The 22210-nt window shown below is 32.9% G+C and overlaps 3 protein-coding genes across 11 annotated transcripts in view; 2 read left to right on the top strand and 1 right to left on the bottom strand.

The window, feature by feature from the left end:
- The first annotated feature begins 3143 nt into the window (after positions 1-3143).
- On the top strand, positions 3144-7400 carry LOC123716480. Its single transcript, XM_045672244.1, has 10 exons — positions 3144-3165; positions 4498-4629; positions 4744-4855; positions 5109-5252; positions 5391-5446; positions 5603-5692; positions 5758-5849; positions 6217-6502; positions 6691-6878; positions 7176-7400. Exons 1-10 carry the CDS (start codon positions 3144-3146, stop codon positions 7398-7400), a joined length of 1347 nt encoding a protein of 448 aa, XP_045528200.1.
- A 27-nt stretch (positions 7401-7427) lies between these two features.
- On the bottom strand, positions 7428-9112 carry LOC123716695 (protein app1-like). The gene is made up of 3 exons (XM_045672552.1): positions 8964-9112; positions 8544-8696; positions 7428-8375 (listed from the first exon to the last, which is right to left on the bottom strand). Exons 1-3 carry the CDS (start codon positions 9000-9002, stop codon positions 7665-7667), a joined length of 903 nt encoding a protein of 300 aa, XP_045528508.1. The 5' UTR covers positions 9003-9112; the 3' UTR covers positions 7428-7664.
- Positions 9113-11926: 2814 nt separating this feature from the next.
- The window catches only part of LOC123716072 (cytosolic carboxypeptidase 1-like), a 43116-nt gene continuing 32832 nt past the window's right edge, over positions 11927-22210 (top strand). For 2 of the 9 annotated variants that reach the window (XM_045671596.1, XM_045671598.1), the window contains exons 1-10: positions 11927-12053; positions 12649-12712; positions 13842-13976; positions 18105-18187; positions 18283-18373; positions 18451-18531; positions 18881-19048; positions 20771-20902; positions 21423-21554; positions 21986-22129. In XM_045671596.1, coding sequence (XP_045527552.1) covers positions 12036-12053; positions 12649-12712; positions 13842-13976; positions 18105-18187; positions 18283-18373; positions 18451-18531; positions 18881-19048; positions 20771-20902; positions 21423-21554; positions 21986-22129 — 1048 coding nt within the window. In that variant the 5' untranslated portion in view covers positions 11927-12035. Of the gene's footprint in view, positions 12054-12648; positions 12713-13065; positions 13168-13841; positions 13977-18104; positions 18188-18282; positions 18374-18450; positions 18532-18880; positions 19049-19084; positions 19281-20770; positions 20903-21422; positions 21555-21985; positions 22130-22210 lie in introns of those variants that run through there. The other 7 variants (XM_045671595.1, XM_045671597.1, XM_045671600.1 and 4 more) reach the window with 6 other exon arrangements.

Consider the following 22210-nt stretch of genomic DNA (forward strand, 5'->3'; position numbering starts at 1 on the left):
TATTTATTATAATTATTACACTAGTTATGCAATAAATACTTGAAATCAAACATATTATAAGTACATATCAATTTAGTCGATGTAAAAGTTTAATTGATGCAGAGAACTACAATAAAATTTGTTTTTGCAAAATGTTGTTTGGAATTCTTTTAAAACACAAAACAGTGATCAAACTGACTAGCCTTCTCATTGCCTATAGGTTATCAGAGATGACGAAAGTGTTCAAAATGAAAGTGACGAACTATAAAAATCATTACTTTATCTTGCTATTATACACATGGGGTTGGTATTATATACAGGTTTTTTAATATATATAGATAGTCATGTGTACATCCAAAGGGTTCTGCTATTGCTTTTATTTTATGCGTATGTATTTTATAGTTTCTATCAACAAGGCTTGGAGAGCTATTCCAGCAAACCAAGCATCTTATGCTTTAAGAGATGGAAATGCCGAAGACTATGACGATCAAATCTTCAAGACCTTACTTAATGAAGAGGACCGTTTACCACGAGGTAATAAATATACTTTAATGATATTAATTACTATCCCTTTTTGTTTTATTGTTTTTATAATATTTATATTTATTTTCAATCGTGATCTTATTAGGAAAAGATCGATTACCTAAGTAAGTATAAAAACTGAATTTCAACAGTTATGAAAAAATATTACTTTAGGATTAAAGATTTTTTTATGTTGTAGGTACCCTTAACAGCGTCTACAAATTTGGTTGGTGCACTCGAGACATGGTGGTTCCGGTACACTATAAGAAATCTGTCAACATAACACTACCTACCTGGCAGAGCACAAATGTCAATTACATATATGTATGTAAAGAATTTATATTATAAAACACTTTTCGGACGAGCTTATGAAATCTAACGCTTATTCGCTTCAATTTGACAACGTAATTTTTAATACACTAAACAGACACTTATATTTTAAAAGCTCCATTCATTACACTTCTTTAATGGATATTAACGTGAATTTATGCGTTAGTAATTAATATCCATTAAAGTTCATATCCATTTACATAACAATTCGAGTCATCTTCGCCAAACGTAATAACCGAAAGTGCGTTAGTTCTCTTCTAGTTTTCTTAGTTATTTTTATAAAAAATAGTTTTTGTAAATATAAGCGCCTGTACCTACTTTATTTTCAACTACGTCGTCGATAGTTCGAGTTGGATTCTACTAAGTTTTGGTACAAAAATTGAGTGTGATTAATTAAAACATCTCTGTATCGGCGAAGTCAAGCAAAGCAACGCGCTTCATTTATTTTTAACTCTTGGAGCGTTATTTTAAATAAATATCTTTGTTTCAGGTCTTGGTAAGAAAAAATACTATACAATATAGGCATCAGTGTGTCATATTAAAAATGTATGTGCCCTTCAAATTTATGTTTCATAAGGCACGATTACCTATTTATTACTGTCAAGGGACTGTACACATAATAATGATGAACACAATTAATAAGTTCGAGATTCACGAATTCTATATCAAACACAGATTACTAGTTCCAGCTAATTTCGTGGTAGAGTTTTATCACGGAAAACGTTATTAAAATAATGATATAATGCAACATATTTCCACTAAGCTCTATTAGTAGAAGGTAGCATCAGAATGTCAGGTCAATTGCGCACTACTAAGAGCTGAGCAATACTTCCAGCAACTACAGGACATATGACAAAGGCTGATGTGGTTCGAGTACTGGTACGAGTACTGTTAATGTTAAGTGTTAGTTGTAACAATTAAATTATTAAAAGTGTTATTTCATTTTGTGTACTTATTTTACTACCTTATTGTTATTTTTGACTTCATCTATGTGTCGGCTGAATAGTTTTGTACAGCAGTGGCTTAAGAGAACTCCAGTCTGATTACAGATAAATTATTGCTCATAAATACCATATGTAAACTTCAATGTATAACTAATAAAGGAAAAAAAATAATGTAGAAGCAATTTCAGAGTGAAAATAATCGATTATTATTATTATCCAAGTTCGTGGTTCCGTTTCATAAAACATGGACAAATCAGGCTTTCTGTTTAATAGCGACACATAAAAATAATTAATTACTATAATTAGTTCTAATTTTACAATTTACTATCACTATTTGAATACGACACAGCAACAAATATAATTCATATTTTTACTGTTCTGCGTTCTTTTTAAACAAGAAGCGGTAAAGGAAAATCATCTAATAATAATAATAATTTATTGCAAGAACACGGTACAAAAATATGTAAGGTGGTACAATATAAAGCTCGCATATTCTGAGACACTATGGCGCGCAAATTTGTCTTTAAAGGAATTTTACATTTTAGATTATTAGTCATAAGAATTGGTAAATTCTTATATTATTTGTATCATTCATATCATATCATACGTTATTAAATTTATATCAACTTCAGTGTCTCACGCACTTAATAATTTATTGAATAATAATTTTATTCCAAAAGAAATACACCAAGTAGATTTTTATTCTGAAGTTCTTTTAACTCCTTGGTAAATTATTGCCATACAAAAGTTCATGTTCAAGTTACATGTCTACTTCTACATTTGACTTAAAAATATGAATGTTTCTGTGCACAAATAAGGACAATTCTAAAATATAAATACAGGGAAGAAATAAAATTTTGAGTCTTAATTCCAGAGGGCTGTCGAGTGCGTTGCCGGCCTTAGTAAATATTAATCGATTGTCAAGTCGATATATATTTTTTTATTAATTTATAACACTCTACTACCATAGTGTCCAGGGACTTTTTATCTCACATTTTTTCCAAAATTAATTAATTTTGCGAATGGCGGGCTACGCGTCGTAAAATACGCCCCGGCTGCATCGGTAATATTTTTTTTATTTACAATATTTATGGGCGAGCCGGGGCGCAATTCCTTGCAAGACCCGCTCTTTTGGTTTTCTTTGTTTAAATATTTAATAATTTTTTCGCAGAACCGTTCCAGGCACGGTCTGTACTTCATTAACATGTCCTGTAGGCCGTCACGGTCTACAGTCATCTGCATTTGTTGCTCCAGATCGTGCCTGGACAATGCGAATATAGGGCAGTGTAGAAGCACATGTTCCACTGTTTGTTCTTCATTACTGCAGGCACATGTTGGGCTTGTCCTAATTTTAAACCTAGTAAGGTAATGTGCAAAGACTCCGTGCCCTGTAAGAATTTGCGCCATCTGGGGAGTGAAACGCTTCTCTTTTATTAACTTATACGCTGTTCTGACAAATAATTTTGTAGTTCCAGCTGTTTCACCCCCCAGGTAGCGCTCGTTCCATACTTCTAGAGTCCTCTTTCTTATCTGATGTTTTATATATGCATGTTTTATATAGGCATGCGGCGTATTCTGGTTTTGATCTGAGTTTTCCGCTGCTTCTTTTGCTAACGTGTCCGCCCTCTCGTTCCCTGGCGTATCAACGTGCGCCTTTACCCAGAAGAGGCTTACATGAGTTCCTCTTTTGCGGCACTCTTCCAGGCTCCGGCGGATCTCGGCTACTTGGGGATCGAGAGATCGTCCACTCACAATAGCATCTAGTGCTGACCTATATTATTACAACCTGGCATTGATCTCAATTATTATAACGACGAAGAAGGATTTATAATATTAATTATATTACTTAAGCTAGTTTTGACGTTATATAAATGTTATCCAATTTAACCCTGTAAAGTAAAGAAACCGACACTTATACCAAAATTAACAAGTGATTTAAAAAGTGAACAATAAAAGACAAAAAGGAAATTTAAGACCAATCACTAAGAGCTGTAGGGCCCTGCATTATTATGTTATTATAATTTGTTTTAAGGTATCCTATGCGACTAATATAGATTACTGTTAATAAATAATTTATTTATCTTAAGCATACAATAAAACTACTAATTGGTTTATTAAAGTCGGTTACACCAAGTTAAAATCCAAAGATTTTTCATTTTCATCAACCCGTGCTGTTTACAACTTTTATTCGAAAGTAATCGGAAATCAAATTTATTTATATCATCGCTGCTATGTCTAGCCTAATGACTAGATTTAGATTGTTTAGTCGCTGTTTGACTGGATGTTATTTTAATTTATTTAATTCTAAACGTCATTGAATTGAGACCAATCAACAAATCTTAGACGACGTATAAACAAAATCTCAATTATTCCCGCTATTTCTTCAGATGACAATTGTAACTAAACAATCGTTGTTTACAAATACCAAACTTTGTATTACCGAGCAGTCTTATGAAATGCGTAAGACGCAATGTTACGTTTTGTTCTCTTAATAATTTGTTCGTATATCTTTGACACCTTTATGCTATCTATATGTCAAAACTTTGGTAGTAATAAAGTTCATCATATAGGGAATAAATTTCTATATAATAAAACTCCAGTATCATTCATTGTCTATTGAAAGAAGAGTTTCAGTATATTACTTCATTCATTTTTCATTTATTTATTTCTATAACACGCCTTTTATTTTAGAATAAGCAATCCTGTCGTTTATATATTTCAGGCAATCTTCAGTCAATAAAAAGCATGATACGAGACTTCTCGTCGTGCCAAGATGACTTCGGTTTGAAGCCCCCAGACGGCGTCCTTAAGGAACATACATTTCCATGGCTCGGATTTGTACAGTACATTCACGGTAAATTTAAAACAATTTACACCTACCTAAAACAGAAAAGTATTTATTATTATTTAGTATTTATATGACATTAATCCAATATTTATATGATTAAAATACTAAACATCTTTTCAGTTACAACAGGTCTTCCGCATCACAGTAAGGCACCGCGAGTGGTTCTTGTTCATAAGCAATTTGCCGTTGGCACTGCTACTGACATGCTGCACTTGCCCAAAAATTACAAACTGTAAGTTATTAAGTGACCAACTACATATCCCAGAATAGTAATTTAAGTCGATACGACTAACGTTTTCTCGCATAGCCCACTATATACCACTATACATAGAAAACAGAGAAATATGTTAATATTGCAGAAGAATAGGTCCTGTATTTCGTAATTATTTAGTGAAATTATTTATATCTATATCAATTTATGAAAAATATATATCTCATATTTATTATGAATATATGCATAAGAACTTGTTTTGTTAATATTGCAGTGGAAATGTATTATTTGGTGACTACGTCCGAGATGAAGAAGAGTGTGGTCTAACATTGTCGCAAACTAAAATGGGTTCGGACTGCCCTCGAGCTTATTTAGAAATACCGTTAATTGATATATCTCCACATCCTGAATATTCACGGTAAGGTTTTAAATCCTAATACAATATACGGTTCGAGTTACTTGATATATAAGCTTCACTTTACTATATTTTAATAACCCTCAAGCAGTGTCATACATGCATTTTGTAAAGATTGAAAATGTATATTTATTTTCACAGGTTTGGTGTCGGAAATAGTCTCGCAATTGTAAAGCTTCTGAGGCCTATTAAATCTCGTAAATATTACTTTAAATTCTTACTTTTGTCTGCTGTAAGACAAAACTGAAATACCGTCATGTTATACACTTAACGACGACGTTATAAAATTGAATAACATTTTAATAATTATAATTTGACAACAATTTCTTTTGTTGATTGTACCTTCATTTCAGATTATATGGTACCAATATGCCTTCCATCGATTGAGGAACGTGAAAGAAAACGTAAACATAAATATGTATTTATGGTTGACTATATAAGTTGTAAGTAACTTTTTGACGTGATTTCTCTGGATTGGTAGCTTTCTATTTATTTGTCAAACTTACAGCTGTACCAAGAGATTTTGATTCGGAAAAAATGGCAAAAAAGACGCTCAAATTTTACACACATAAAGAGTGTAGGAAACAAAGAACGCGAAATGTAAGCTGTACTTTGATATGTTTTAAACGCATCTAGAGACCGTGCGTATTAATTTAAGAGGGAATTGATTTAGAACGTAAATATACGTTCGTTTATACCTATTTAAAGGAACCAACTGCTGACCACGATTGCTGAAAACTACGTCTTATCCAGTTACGTAATTAATTTTATAAATTCGTGTTTTGTTTGAAATTTTTAGATTCGTCAGAGGCATATTATATAAATCTTTAGTACATGCATAAGTCCAAGTCACCGTTACACCATCTATTTATACCCATAAAATAAACGCTCAGATATATATATATATATATATATATATATATAACTTAACCTGAACTAAGTAATATTAGTTTGAAAATAATTTTAGAATTTAGGTAGCGAGGGTGTGACGCATGTGCTTTGTACCTCTGGATGTGGTATTCGTCCTGGGGCCCCAATTGTAACTCATGCTACCGAAGGCACCGTTCAGTTAATGGGTGTGGCAGCTGGAAGTGCGCCATGTATCAGGCGGTCCATGAGAAACAGACTAAATAAAGAACCACCACTATATATAGATGTCTACCCTTATGTCAGCTGGATAATTAACTTCGTAACAGCTAATATACTACCACGACCCTATCCAGAAAATTTTAAATTAGTCGATGGTGGTCCCAGTAAGTGTGCTTAATTAAAACTGTAAATCCTAACAATACTAATGATACTAAGAACCTTACTATAATAATAAAAAATTGCTATTAACTATAAATAAATTTGAGCTACATGTATCCGTGTACGATGTATATTTGTATATAAATATACTTATTTGAATACACATAAGTAGCCTTCAGAATTAAAATTTCAGCTTTAGGTATAAAAAGTCGATATTTAAGAGCTAGGAAACCACAAAAGTTTGGATGGAGGGCCAGGACCTATGTCTCTGGAAATAATTGTTTCAAAAGTTTAAAAAAACAGAGACAAGCTGCATTTTTCTATTCAGAGAGATTCGAAGTCAACGCAGATCCCCCTGGAAAATTGAATATTATTATGAAGGTATAAACATTCTATCTTATACAGACATACCTATTGATACAAATGTATAAGCCGAGTCTTCTTTGGTAGACTAAATTTAAACATGTGGATGAAGGATGTTATGCGCTTACTTCGATGTAATGGGAGTCAGCCAGTCAGTGGTTAAACGCGTGGTTTAAGCCCCAAGCGTTAGCCGCTCAAGAAGGTGTATATATCCTTAGCAGTCGAAATAACTTTGTTACCTCGTTTCAGGATACGTCGTCATCGGAATGAAATTATAGCCCAATTTAATTATTATTAAGCAAGGTTTGGTTTTAGGTGTCAGCAGGGATGGAATGTACAATAGTGTGCGCTCGTCTGATGCTACCAAACCGTCTCGTGACGCCTGTGATTAGTGGAGTTGGTGGATATAACATTACAATCACTTTCAATACACAGTGGTTTCCGTATGTTTTTTATTTTTCTTTAGGGCTTAGCGGAAAGAATACCACATTTAATGACTACCTAAAATGGCTCCCGGAACGTAAGCCAGGTTTTTGGTGAGCGCTGAATAAAATCATGTTTTTTATAAACTTTGTTTTATTGAATTAAAAAAGTATAAAAATACATATATTTTTTAAATTTCATAAATATTATATATTATAAAGTATTTTAACTTACATAATACAACCTGATCGTGATATATTGTAATCGGCCGTAATAGAAGCATTACCAAATTCTACATTAATAGTATGACCAGAATACCTAATATCTATTATATGTCTCAACGATAAACTCATTGTAAGCCACAATAACCTAACTTAACATTTAAGCTGAATCTACGGCTATTGTATCCTCGTCGCTGAGACCCTGGGTACCGGTAGCTGGAGAAGGAAAACTGAACTGGGATTCCGAAGGTTGGCTCTGTGAAGGTGCTTGCGGATACGATGGATTAGGTTGAAACAGTTGCGGCTGAGAGAATTGTGGAAATTGGAAAATTCCACTTCCAGACCCTGGATACTGAGGTATTTGTGGTATCTGGGGAATGTTTGGCGTTTGTGGACCTTGTGGTATTGGTGGTGGTTGGGGAATTTCAGGAACTCCTGGTATTTGAGGTGGTTGAGGAATTGGAGGGGGTTGTGGAGTCTCTGGGCTTTGAATTTGAGGGAATGCAGGCATGTTTTTAGAATCATAAGATCCGGTGTTAAAAGGTGTTTGGAATCCTTGAGAAGGGTCTGGCTGTATTTGTCCTCTCTGATCAGAGGGGAATTCTGCCGAGTCAACAATTGCGGTATCTTCATCTCCAGCCGCTTCCTGCGATGGTGGTGGTGCTGATACACTTTGAGGTGGTGGCGATGGAGCAACAGATATAGGCGGTCTAATGGGGCTTAGACCCGGATACAGTGGGTTAGTCCCAGCATAGTACGGGGGCGCTAAAACGGGTTGGAAATTTATTCCGGGATAGGTAGGGTATACTCCAAGCTGAGGTATTTGATATCCAACTTGCGGTTGATATCCAAAAGAATATGACGGTTGCACCTAAAAAAATAAAGACATACATATATATTCTAATTACTATTATTTAAATCCAAACAACATTAATTACAATAAGGGTTCAAATTAATAAGTGTTACACGAAATGATTGTAAGATTCGAATACAAATCTCACTTTTGAATTAACGTCTCAAAAGTCTCAAAGTTTCATACCGCATTAATGTATTGGCTTGTTGAATATGCGAATCCTTTGACTTGGGGTGGTATAATTGATCTGAACGAAGCAGGTAGTGGAATCGCCCCTGGCCACACCAGTGCTCCGCCGCTGACGCAGCATACCGTGGCCCAAAGTAGTAGCACAACTCCCTAGACCCGAAAAGACCCGCATAACAAATAAAAACAAAACAACAAAACAAAAGATCTCTTCTAAATATTTCACCCTTTTTCTATAAGCTTGGAATTGTCATACTGAGACACAGTATACCTTATTGTAATTGCACTCATACACACTTTAAAAATATTATTAACGTATAAAAACTACCCATAAAAACCTGTTTCAATGCACTCTATTTATAACTAGTCAAGTTCCATAAAAATAAACGGAGCAAGTGGCTTTTAGAAAAATATTCGTACCTTCATCTCTGAGGCACTCGGAGATATATGTACTAGCATTTATGATTGTGCTTATATACTCGCCAACACCCACCCGAAACGAAGAATGAAAATACCTAGATATGTCTTCACAATTATTTGTATTCAATATACTTGCATCTTGCATCACATTCGCTTTACATATCAAGATTAACAACAAAAACAAAATAAATGGCTGACCTATATATATCGGAATTATAATTCACAACAGTAATGCATATTAATTTAATACGACTTCTATTATTACAGATTAAGTAGATTTATTTTTGCAATTGAATACAATATTAAGATGATATAACTGTAATGTATGATACAAAAGAAATAATTTTCTTCTCAAAATCCAACCAAATAATTAATTAGAGTTTGAAAATAAGTTTTCGTAAGAATTATGTGAGCCCAAATGGCTAAAATATTTTTTTTATTTTGAAAACAAAAGTTGGCTACAAAAGTATTATTTCAATACAAAAAAACTAATTTGATTTTTTTAAATTATTTTACCCTTATAATTTAATTCCAATACTTTATGATGTTTGCGTTAAAATTTGTCGTTTCTAGTAATTTATAAAATAGTTAATAGTTAGCTTGGCTAGGAGCATGTTTCACTAAATAGCACCCTTATAGTGTATGTAATGCAGTCATCTAATAATAACTATTGAACTAAGTTTATCATTACTTTATTCCATGTGCTGTAAACACCGTCAATGGGATTAAAATAGTAACGCACACATACACTGGCGAAAATTGGTTTAATTTAACTAGTGTCGTTAACAGAAAAAAATATGGACAAAAACACCGGGATTTTCTATAATACGTTTTTATTTTCCTTTTACGGCGTCTTCTCCTACAGGTGGGAAGAAGAATTCTACTATTTTAGTCTTCCAAAGTAAAACAATAGCTTTAGGAACGTTTGGGTGCAAAGGATGCGCCCCGCCGATATATGCAGAGTCCCATAAATTCTTAAAGTGTTGTAGGTACAAACGAAGAACTTTCAGCTGATCCATTTGGGCAGCTTGGGTAAATTTACCTGAAATAATTTTCATTAAGTTGTACTGCTCACTGTAGTGAGTAGTTTCAAGAATATATATGGTCTGTTTGCGGAGTCAGAATACATAAGATTTTCGTGTTTATTTTTATTGTAGCAAAGGTAGTTGTAAAAATAAAAGTAATCTTTAAATAGTATAAAACAAGTAGCTTCTTGCTTAGATTTTTTAAACCTATTGCCTATAGGTATCTTATAGGCGAATCCAGTATCGAACAATTATTACACGTCATGTTATACTACTATACGCAGGCTAAAAAAAAATCATAAATCTCTCTCCATCCTTACGCGGCTGAAAGGTAAGCTAAGAACGAGTCTTATCAGTAGGAAATTAAAACACTATTAACAGATTTTGTACGGATGTATTTCCGATTTTCTTACTCGAGCCGTCATCTTCCCTTCTAACACGAATAAGACGTCCGTAAGTTAAGTTTTGTTTATTTGCAACATCAAAGGATGTCAAAGTAGAATGGTTATTGGTTGACTCATTCCATTCCTGAAACAAATCATACATTTATTAAATCTGTCAAAAACCACAATATCTATGAACAACATTCTCAACCGGAGTGAATATAGTATATAGTATAAAAGTAGTAATAGAAGTATAAAAAAATAATTATCTATATTGCGACTTGTATTGAACTATAGGTATATAATTCTGTCTTTCTTCTTCTTATATTCTGTATTATTATATTGATAAGCATAGTGTAGGGCTTAATATCTAGTAAAAGTCAAGAGCAAACACATTTCTACATCAGATTAAGTGTTAAGTCTAAAAGGACAAATATTCCATACAATACTGATAAAGGAAACAAAATTATGAAAGTATTACGATGTTTGATCTCGTTGTGTAACTCGAGATGATATCAATATTAAGTATGATATCAATTTAAGAGTTCTGACCTTTACGTTTGTAGATCCCAAGGCGAAGGCGGCCACAGTGTGGTAACAATAAAATGTGATAAATGTAAATAATACTAGCTGTATCATTTTACACAACTTGTATTCAGAATATACTAGTCTTAACATAACTGGCAATGCTATTTTATAAACGCACCATTTTATAAAACAATAAATCATAATTGTTTACTGTTTAGGATTATATTGTATGTTTATGTTTTACGTTGTAATATGTTATTTTATTGGATTCTTATTTAGTAGTCGTTTGATTAGCAGCAAAGATTAATCATCAAAATACTTTTAGATTCATAAACTAAAACTATACAATCGATCGTCTCGTATCATATATATCGTCGATCGAATTACATATTTAATTAAGTTAGAAATTTAGTGAACAAAAGATATTTACATCCGTTCATAGGTATAGAAATTCTTCGAAGAATTAGAAACGTAAGCGGTAAGACGTTAAAGTTTAAAAATGGCATACACTATTTTACAAAACAAAGCTAATTGTTCAACAGATAGTAATGCCTAATCACAATATGTTCATTGCATACGCATCTACCATTAAAAGTATCCAGGATATCCCTCGAGGCAAGCTTCTTGACATTTGCTACGGACTTTCTGTTGCATTAGCTAATTGAGAGCAAATATAGCAAGTGATCAAAGTAGGTATTTGACATTTATGTATTAAACTTGTTATTGAGAGCTACCTTTAAATAAAATAAACACAATCATAATGTATCTAGCAATTATCTAAGTCATCAAGTTCCTAATAAAGTTAAATTATTTAAATAAATGAAATTTGCAATTGAATCGAATATTTCTTTTTAATATTGTAAATAAAGCTTTATAGTACAACTCTGCGCTCAATGACAAGAAATACATATATCGTTCCTTTTTCTTTAAAAATTGATAAACAATCACATCTATATAAAATTAATCAATAAATCCTGGCAAATATAATTTTAAGAAAAAAAAAACAAATGTCAATGTTTTGCAATGACATTTAAAGTACAGGTTATAATATGAAATTCCAAAACTATTTTATTAACGGAAATGAATGTTTTACGGGAAGTTAGATAACAGTAATACTGAATAAATCGTATTTAGTAATGAATACGACATGTCAGGTAAATTTTGATTTCTTTATCGTTTTAATGCCTTTCATGCTAATCAGAATAATAACTATTATTAGATGCATCAACATCCTCACCTAATATTTTTTGAGAAGATAGAAAACCTCCAACGCGATAGCATTGAAATTTAAAAAATACATGTAGTTAATTTATATGAATATATCGTTAATATATACAATGCTTGTTAGATTAATTCGAATTTTACAATCCATACTTTCTCTAAAGTTAATAATTTTATGAATATTTAAATATATCGTGATATTTATAACATATTTTTTTTAACAAACTCACAAATTCCATAAAGATATAAATTTTATTATACTACAGTTATTAATAGGAATTATTAGTATTTTGTGTGTGTATTCAATTTCATAAGTTTAAACTAGTATTTTAACATTTTGCCAATATTGTCAGGTCACGCAAACAGATGAACATTACAAATCGCGGGAAAATTTTAGTTGAGTCGCAAAATTTTTATAACGGGAGATTTCGCTTTTCATTTCGTAAATAGGAGAATATTAATCACATTTAAATATTATAATTATTAGTCTAATCAAAGCTATATTGAATGTGTGTTACAATTTTTCAGGACATGATTTCATCAACCGATTCATCGGCACAAACGCAAGAAGTAAAAAAAAGTAAGAAAAAACGTAAGTAAACACTTATAATCTCAATTTCAACAATTTTAACATCTGTAGTTATCGTATATAGTTTAACCATGCGTTTGACAAAGTAATAATCGGTAGCGTAAAATAGGTACATCAAAAATATTTTTATAAAAATCTTACAGCGCTTCAGATAGTTATGCGTAGACCTGAGATTTTTTATACAAACATTGGACATTTATACTGTCTTCTACGGAAGCCATGCATACTTTATTAAACCCAGAGTAAAGCTATAGTATGTAGTTAGTATTTATTATTTTCACGAGTGTTTGGCGTCGTTGTCCGTCGCCCTCCCCCGCGATTCAGCAGTTCGAAATTTCAGTGACAGTCGGCCGCCAGCCGTCGAGGGGCGATGTTGTTACGGCCCCATACACAATACATTGTTTATTTACAATAAATCATTACAGTGACCAGGACAACAACGCTACGCACTCACAAACGTACGTCTCGCAATGTTAACCTTCACTACTGACGTTTGATTTTTTTGACACACTCATGACACAGCAAATTTTTAGTATGTCTATCACCCGAAATCATTATTAACCGCTTGCTAGATAGTAGCTGATTATACCTACACCCAAAATATTTCTCTAAATTTACTAAACGTGTAATTTCCTCCTTTATTTTTTTTACTAAACGACACACGCTTAAAACCGATTAATCCCTGATTTTATTTGTGTAAGCCTTCACGTGCAAGTTTATTGACTTATGAACTCTGCGACTGTGGCATTGCGTTTATTTGAAATCACCTTCACACGTTTTTATCAATATACGTATCAGTGTACGAAATTGCAACCTGTATACAAAATTGATCTATATGTACATAAGATAACACAAACTATATAGTTACAGATTAACCTTTGTACAGAAGACAAACAAAAAATGATTTACATATACAAGGCGATGTACAATTTCATACATAATGCATGAAATATTATCATTTAATCACACGTACTTCATAATTTCTTATAGTGCCTATCACTCTTTCCATTATTTTTATCTATTCCGCCTTAATCTCAATTAACGCCTATGGCTACTGATCTAAGTATCAGCAATGGATAAAGAAAGATTCTTTTTTCAGGAAATAATTGTAAACGTACTATGTATTTTACAGCATATCGTATGGCTGACGAGGCGACGTCGGACTGCTTGTTCGAGCGGCTGCGTCTGCATCAGCAGCGAGCCCCAGACTCCACGGAGGTGGCCAGGGCTATTACAGCCAGGATTAATTCCAGACTAACATCTCACGGTATAAATTTAATTTGTTGATTTTAAGTAAGTCATTTTTTATAGACTACAGGTACACCGAGTCTTACCATGATCGTGCTTGGACCGTGATGGACAAAGAAATATTATAGTATGGACAAGTGTGAAGTTGGTCGAGTGGTTTCAGTGTGCGACTCTTATCCTCGAGGTCGTGGAGGTTTGATACCTGGCTGTGCACCAATGGCTCTAATACTCACTCGTACGGTGATGGAAAACATTGTTAGGTAACCGGCATGTCAAAAATCAACGACATACGTCAAACTCAAAAGACTGATCACCAACTCAAGGCTAAAATGAAAATAATCCAACAAACGCATGCAACGCAGGCTAAGAACCATAAAGGGTTGAAAAGTATTGGAAAAGTGTTAAACTATGTTCACTAGACAAAAACTACCAAATTATATTTATTATTATTACCAGTATTTTCGTGCGTGACACGTTCGTTGTACGGTCATGGTGTGACATATACGAATAAAAATATACCATCATTGTTTTAGTCAACACAGCGTATTTGTAAAATCATAATATACTAGCGGACCCGACAGATGTCCTATACAAACATCTTATAAAAACAATTAATTTTAAACCTTAAACATTCTCGAATCCACACAAATTTTATTATGAAGATGTGAAATCCAATATAGACAGAGCTTGAATAAAAAATAATTATAATTAGCGCTTGCATTGGATTAACTACATTGCGTGACGTAGAAATGTGAATTTACGTGAATCTAGAAGCATCGATCGTCCATTTAGATTACAATAGAGTGACCTCGACACAACCGAACAGCTGAAACCAAATGCCTTGTTAATTGATTTCTCGACAAATTTTAAAGTAACACTCCTATAAGATACCTAAATGGAATATATAGGAAACGTTTTTGTTTCGTAAATGTATTTCTTTTTAATTCTTTAGTTTATAAGGAATTCAAAGTTTATATTGTGGTGTAGGCCTTCAGGCACCAAGATTATTTGTGTTTTTTTAGTAAGTTTTGTCATCATTATATATTAAGCAATAATAAAAAAAAACATACGTCCTAAACTATTTGTAATAAGGTGTATAAATACGAAATTATCATATCAGTAAGAACGGAAGTTATTAAACCGCGAAATCTTATTTATAGCGTCAACCATTATACAACGTAACATTAACTGGATTACTGTATATGATCTATATAAATTGTATTAGAACAATGGTGTAGAAAATTAAAAAAAAAGACATTTAATAGATTCAGGAGTGTAAGCCATTTATTGATCCCGTGATTAAGTCTCATGCTTGAAGTTGTGTAATTATTGAATTAATTCTCGGTTGGATGATGGATCTTTGTTTCTATGTACGTTATTAACAATGGTTGTTAACACCACGGAATATTTGTAATGACGACTAGCGTTAGTTAATTCTGTCATGAATATATTATTGTTATTACATAAACTCGTCAAATTAAACAAGTCTTCTATAAAACATTTTAATGTAAAATCATAAAACTCATGTCTGGCTTATAGCCAAGCACTATTAATATACCGATTTCCATAGAATACGTTTATTGTAAAAACTACTGAAGAAATCTTTTCATTTACGTTAAGCTATAATGGAGAATCCAACGAATTGCGTGACTATCTGGTATTAAATGTGTAAAGTTTCGCGAGTGCTACGAATCTTGTTCGGAACGACTTCATCGGCACATTTTTTAAAAGAAAAATATTTGGTGGTTTCGTACTTCCAACCCGTATACCGCAAAACGTATGATTTCCGGTTTTCACGCAAACGATGTCTTGTATTTTTTTCTATCATTAACTACTGATCAATCGTCAAATAAATTGTCAAATGACGTTCCTTAACTTTTAGTCAGATAAAAAAATCTGATTTTATCTAAATGAATATCTAAGTAGCTACCAACCCCTATATTCTTATCTTTTCAATCATAACAGAAATTCTTATCTAAAAGAAAAAAACTGAACAATTTATATTTTTACTAAAGGTTTTATATTTTTGATTTCCTTTAATTTAAAAATAAATTACCTTGTGATCGCGTGTTGGGTATTGATAGACTGGTGCAATTGGTGGCCTGGTGTTCGTGCCCTCTCCAAGCGTTACCACCCATTCAAAATACGATCGGAATTCCTTCATTAGTTTGAAGATACAACTTACACAATGGGACCTAGTACTACCAGGGGGCTATCGCCCCAATTCAAACGAAGGCAACCCTCAGCATTGCTAAGGGTTACAAACGAAATGAAACAATTTTAAAAATCGATTTGTTTTGACTTTAAGGAAAATTTCTGGCTAGTTAAATATCAACTGCTGAATGACTTACGTGTGCCATTTAGATAAAATTAAATTTTGTTTATAGTATGAGAGATCTATTTGTGACAGTGCCGTGAATTAAAACTGGTCACGTGAAATACCTAAAGATCGCTTTAAGATTAGTACCTAAAATAATGATTTGTGATTGCATATTATAATTCTCAGTAAATTTGTCCTTTGTGAATACATATTTTTGCTGGTATTAATCGAAAATTTGACGGTTTAAGAGCTTGAAGAAAACTCATGCAATAAAGTTGATTTTTACACAATAAATAAAGACCTTGCTAGTCAAGCTGTATTTATGCTAGCGATATATATATATTTTGATACAACTTATGCTTATCAAACAGAGAGGTACTGGTTTGTTAAATAGCAAAAATTAAATTATCATTCAATGCTACTTCTATACATTCTACAAAGACACCGAACACAAAGGCTGGGTTTCACTAAATGCTCATAAATAAACATATAATTATTAAATTGTTTTGTTTTGGGTAAAACATTTAAATAAAATTTTAACGAATAAACGCAAATTTATTGCATTATTTATATAAATCGACGTTTTACGCTCAGGATTTGTGGTCAGTGAGAAAGTAACTAACGTAAGAAATAATAAGAGAGATTTGGTATAACTCATATATTCGGCTGTAACATCCATCGATTTTTTAATTGGAATGCGTATTTCGTATAAATAAATTAATATATTAATTTAAGGTGTTAAATTCGACTTTAAACATGTATAAACTGCACTAAAACATGCCATCATTGCCTGTCATGGTCATAAAAAAACTTGAAAAATAAACATCTTTATGAAAACATAGTGCCAATCTCTTTTCATGATAATCTTATTTATCGGTCAGCTGGAAACAGGGCGTATTTACATGACTGTTGTTGCCAACTCGTCGCTTTTATGACGCTACGCGAAACAGAAAAGTCACGAACTTACGAATGACCGGTGGCACTCATTCATCAACTGTATTAATATATTACAACGTTATACTGGCCAAAATCTAATAGTATTGAAACGGAGCTTTTGAATTATATTAACACAATTTACATTAAATGGCAATGAATGTAATTGATTAATATTAATATGATTGCGTATAACTCATCTCTAGTGTTGAAAATGCTGTAATTTAAGTAATTTGAAATAAATATCGTTTATGCACGTATTTTAATCGTCAGCCGTGGTTTCATTCCCTGGCTATTACAGAAATTTAATGTTTAATAGGGAAGTAGTATTATGTGGCTTCGCGCGTGCCGAGTTGGCCATCTTCCAACCACTTTAGAACAAACTGTCATTATTGTAACATTTGTTAATCATTCATTTTGTTGTATATCATATCCTTTAAATATAACATCGTCAATCCAAAACTTTACTTTAAGCCTATTTGGAAATGACGTCGACAATTATATAATGAACAAAAGATCAATGGTTGGATTTTCAATTTTGTTTTTGTATTCATTTTCTTGAAACTAGTTTAAATTAATTCCGATATTTTAATTTCTTCTGAGAAGCTGCCAAAGTGTTTATTTTAATTCATCAGTGTTGAATTTCATGGATGATTGACCAAATTTAACAAGCAATTTGCTTTTAGTGCTAAAGAAATCAATACCCATTAACTTAAGGAAATCTGCATGACATGAGAACAATATTTATGCATACATTAAAATAACTTTAAATATCACTTGTAGACCTTCAGGGCGCCCCAGTTGATTTAAAACAAAGATTTTTGCGGAAATATATATTGGTTAAATGTAATCGAAATATTTGTTTATTATGCATATCTTTAATTAATATTTCAGATAAACATGTCCGACAATGTACTCTTGAAAAATTATGGAACAAGCAGACGGGAGCTATACAGATGCTTTTATCGATTTTGGAGGTATATATATTATTATATCTAGCTCATCTTGTAATTATAGATGGCTTTACTATTTTTGACATTTTATATTTTACAAAGGATTATTTTCATTTCAGACTTCTAGGGATGTGGCGACTTCAACTTACATAACTTCGATACTGAGAGAAGCATTATGTTTGAAGCAAGGAAAGGGAAAGAAATGTTCAGGTGGGTACTGTTATTGTTTCGTCTCCAATTATTATCTACAGAATATTTACTGATGCAATTGTTCTTTGGCAAACTAGTTATCAATGATACATCAAGTTCAAAGAAGAGAGAATGTAAAAAGACAGGAAAAGAAAATGTCCCGCCTCTTAGTAAAAAGGGTATGTCGTTTGCGTTTGGGCACCCAATGGGCTTATGCACTAATACTAAATATGTAATAGCTTTAAAATATAAAACTCTTACAAATAACTAACACAGTCATCAATAACTTACTAATACCGTCAGTCCAATTGTCATTCCGCCTACTGACATTTTGGCACGAACTCATTTAAACCTGACATTGGACTACTTTATCCGAAGCCTTGTTAATTGTAACATTTGAATAGCTTTTACGCCATGACATTTTGTTTGTGTAACATTACGAAACGTCGTATAGACACTACTTATCATTATTAACAGGATGTTACGAAGACTTGATTCAGTGAGGGTAAATGATATCTAATATTTCAGCCAATAACATTGCAAGGCAGCAATGTTGTCAACATTTAATATCGCTAAACGGGACTCAGGTCATGCTTCGTACAATAATTACGACGCATGGGAAACGCGATGGGAATGTCGGCACGGAACTGATGCTGCACGACTTGGTCTGGATCCTTGCAGCACTGTCCCCGAAAGGTATGAGCGATTAATAATTGATTGTACTTATTTCAGCCAACAATGCGCTGCGGCTTCAGTGCGCACAGGATTTTATATCGATGAAGGGAACACAAACAATTGTTAGAAGAGTTATATCGGCCGTGCATGATAAGCGTGAGCGACATGCTGGTACAGAGCTAGTAATACAAGACCTCGTATGGATTCTAGCTCCTCTCAGTAGCCGAGGTTATATGAAATTCAGTCTCATTACGTAGGTTTTAGAGTTACCATTTAGCATATTGGTTTAAAGAAGCTTATTGATTCCACACCGGAAAGCATAAAGTCATTTTAATTTCTTCCATATTCAGCCAATCGAGACAATTTATAGGTACTTAAAAGCGTTAGCATGAACAGCAGCGGTCATTAAGTTATGTGGAATGTATCTCTTTTTTTTATTAAACTTTGCCTAAATCCTAGGCCTAGTCTGGCCATAAATACTGTTACAATTGAAAATTAACAAAATATTACATTTGGATTTGGAATCTGTCATTTTTATATTCATTGAGTTTCTCATTTTGGCGCCAATGTTGTACAATATTTTGCGATATTACAATTGAGAGTGGTGATAAAGAGAACCGAATAGCCAAACGCAATTTTTAAAACTCTACTTTTTAATACGCTTAGTATTACAAGACCAAGGGAAGGTACAACGACACCTCCTCCACTGTTTGTGACAAAAAAAGATCCAGCCGACCACATTACAAAAAAAGATGGTCAAAGCAGTGAGGTAAATTATATCGAGAGATGAAGATAACACATAGAACCATATTGCGTATTTTAAAAGATGACTTAGGACTTGTAGCCTATAAAAGTCGCACTATTCATTGCTTAACTTTTTTTTTTAAATAGGGTGGTAAAACCGAAAGAACTACTGAAGCGGTACGCAACGGGAAGTCAAAGAAACATTTTGTTTACGGATGAGAACTTTTTTTAAAATTGAACATAATTTTAACAAACAACATGACCGTATTTATGCTCGATGCTCTAAATAAGCTTTCCAATTAGTCGACAGAGTGCAACGTAGGCACTAGCTGACTTTAGTGATAGTGCCTACGTTGCACTAGGCACTATCTACTACTATGAGGTATCTGACTGAGCCATACTTTTATGAAAAAGGTATCAAGAAATCGGCACAAGTGTATCAAGATACCATTCTTGAGGAGGTAGAGAAGCCCCTTAGCAACACCATGTTCAATAACCAACTATGGTACTTCCAGCAAGACTCGGCGCCAGGTCATAAAGCTCGGTCTACGTAGTCTTGGTTGACGTTTCGGACTTCATCAGAGATCAAGACTGGCCGTCGTTTAGTCCCGATATTAATCCATTGGATTATGATTTATGGTCAGTTTTAAAGAATACGGCTTGCTCTAAACGCCACGATAATTTGGAGTCCCTAACACAATCCGTACGATTGGTAGTGAAGAATTTTCCCTTGGAAAGAGTGCGTGCTTCTATTGATATCTGGCGTAAACGTTTAAAGGACTGTATTGCAGCCAATTTAGACCACTTCGAATAAGCTTTTTATATTTTAAATTGTTTTAAAAGTATTAAATGTTATTTGTAATATAATTATTTTTAACTTTCTTTCAGTATTTATGGCTAGACTAGGTAGAGAACCTGAATACTGTTACGATATGTACTATTTTGAAATCATTCAGAAATTAATGGACAAAACCTATGTAAATAAAATACATTTTTCAGATACAAAATTCGCAATGAAAGTGAGGATGTTAGGCTGCGTCAGAACTATGCATCTTATTTTAAAAGGACATTTTACCGACAATAAACTGATATTTCCTCTCCTAGTTATTATGAAACAACTCGCAAAAAACCGTAAGTAAATATTCATCCATAAATATTGAAATAGCGCAAACTAGAATCACTTATAGCTGACCAATTAATATTGTTTTTAACGAGTTTTTAGTAGAAACCCAGTCTGTGCAACGACTCCACATTAATTATGATCTTGTCATGCCTGTTTATATTTTATGGACATTTAAAAAATTCTTGCATACATGTGCAGGGTTACTCTGTAACTTATATATCGATCTCGATTTCAATATTAAGGATAAGATTCCAATTCGAACCTACAGCAAAAATGTATTGGACTTTGACTTATGATAGTCGTAATTCGCGCTAAGTCTTCTTACCGCGTACTTACACGTTTGCGTCATTAGCGCTGTTGATTTAAAAGATTGTGTTCGTTACAATTACTGGAATCGGTACTTTACTAGAAAGTGTAAATTCTAAACATTCTACTAAATTTACAAATAGGTTTTACAGAGTAACCCTTGCAACTTTAATACGTTTGAATAAACTGTTTGGACAATAAAATGATTTTGGTACATTACAGCTGTAACAACATCTATTTTAATTCGCGACGGCGCGATCACGACATATGAGCGGGTGCTTGTTAGTCTCGGCTTCATACCGACCGCCAGACTGCGCCTGTGTCTAGACGCTATTGATTACTTCAGTAAAAACAGTTAAGTGATAACTAGATTTACTAACCAAAGCCTTGTATCAATATAATTAGCAATGAATACGGATTGAAGCTATTATTTAGAATTTTGGTTTGGAACATTTCACTCAGAACAGTCACTTTTTGATAAAATTGATTGTAAGAGTTTCAAAAATTCTATATAAAATACCAATTATTACATTAACTCATTTTTGCACCGATCACATGTTTATGAGTTTTTAATTAGAGAATGGTGCTATTTTTGATCTATCAGCTCTACGTATATTGATAATATTTTGATTGTACATTGTGGAATATACAAATATTTCTTTATAAAATTTCCTTAATGCAAAGGCATGTATTAGTTTAGTACATCAGATATCACAAGTCATTGATGAAATATCTACCATACTCGAACTTCTACCAGTTAAGTTACACAAAGGTAACTCATACAGAGGTATGCTGCATGCAGATCGTGAAGACAGGTCTGTGTAGCGTGCTTCTCCGTGTCTTCGATCGTTGGGATCGCTACGAGGGACGCATGCGGCTTAAGATCTGTGCACATATACTGCAAACACTACAGCACTTGTGTAATATCAGTACGTATGGCATTTATGATAATAGACACATCACAACACTATAACACTACATATAACAATATGTACATGCATTGGGTATAA

The sequence above is a fragment of the Pieris brassicae genome, chromosome 11, assembly GCF_905147105.1.
Source record: "Pieris brassicae chromosome 11, ilPieBrab1.1, whole genome shotgun sequence".
Classification (NCBI taxonomy): Eukaryota; Metazoa; Arthropoda; class Insecta; order Lepidoptera; family Pieridae; genus Pieris; species Pieris brassicae.

Coding starts and splice junctions, on each gene's coding strand:
- LOC123716480 (XM_045672244.1), top strand. CDS start 3,144: ATGTGCAAAGACTCCGTGCCCT. Junction 4,630..4,743: donor ATTTGTACAGTACATTCACG/GTAAATTTAAAA, acceptor ACATCTTTTCAG/TTACAACAGGTCTTCCGCAT. Junction 4,856..5,108: donor TTGCCCAAAAATTACAAACT/GTAAGTTATTAA, acceptor TTAATATTGCAG/TGGAAATGTATTATTTGGTG.
- LOC123716695 (XM_045672552.1), bottom strand. CDS start 9,002: ATGCTAGTACATATATCTCCGAGTGCCTCAGAGATGAAG. Junction 8,697..8,963: donor CGAGTGCCTCAGAGATGAAG/GTACGAATATTT, acceptor TTTCGGGTCTAG/GGAGTTGTGCTACTACTTTG. Junction 8,376..8,543: donor CAAGCCAATACATTAATGCG/GTATGAAACTTT, acceptor TTATTTTTTTAG/GTGCAACCGTCATATTCTTT.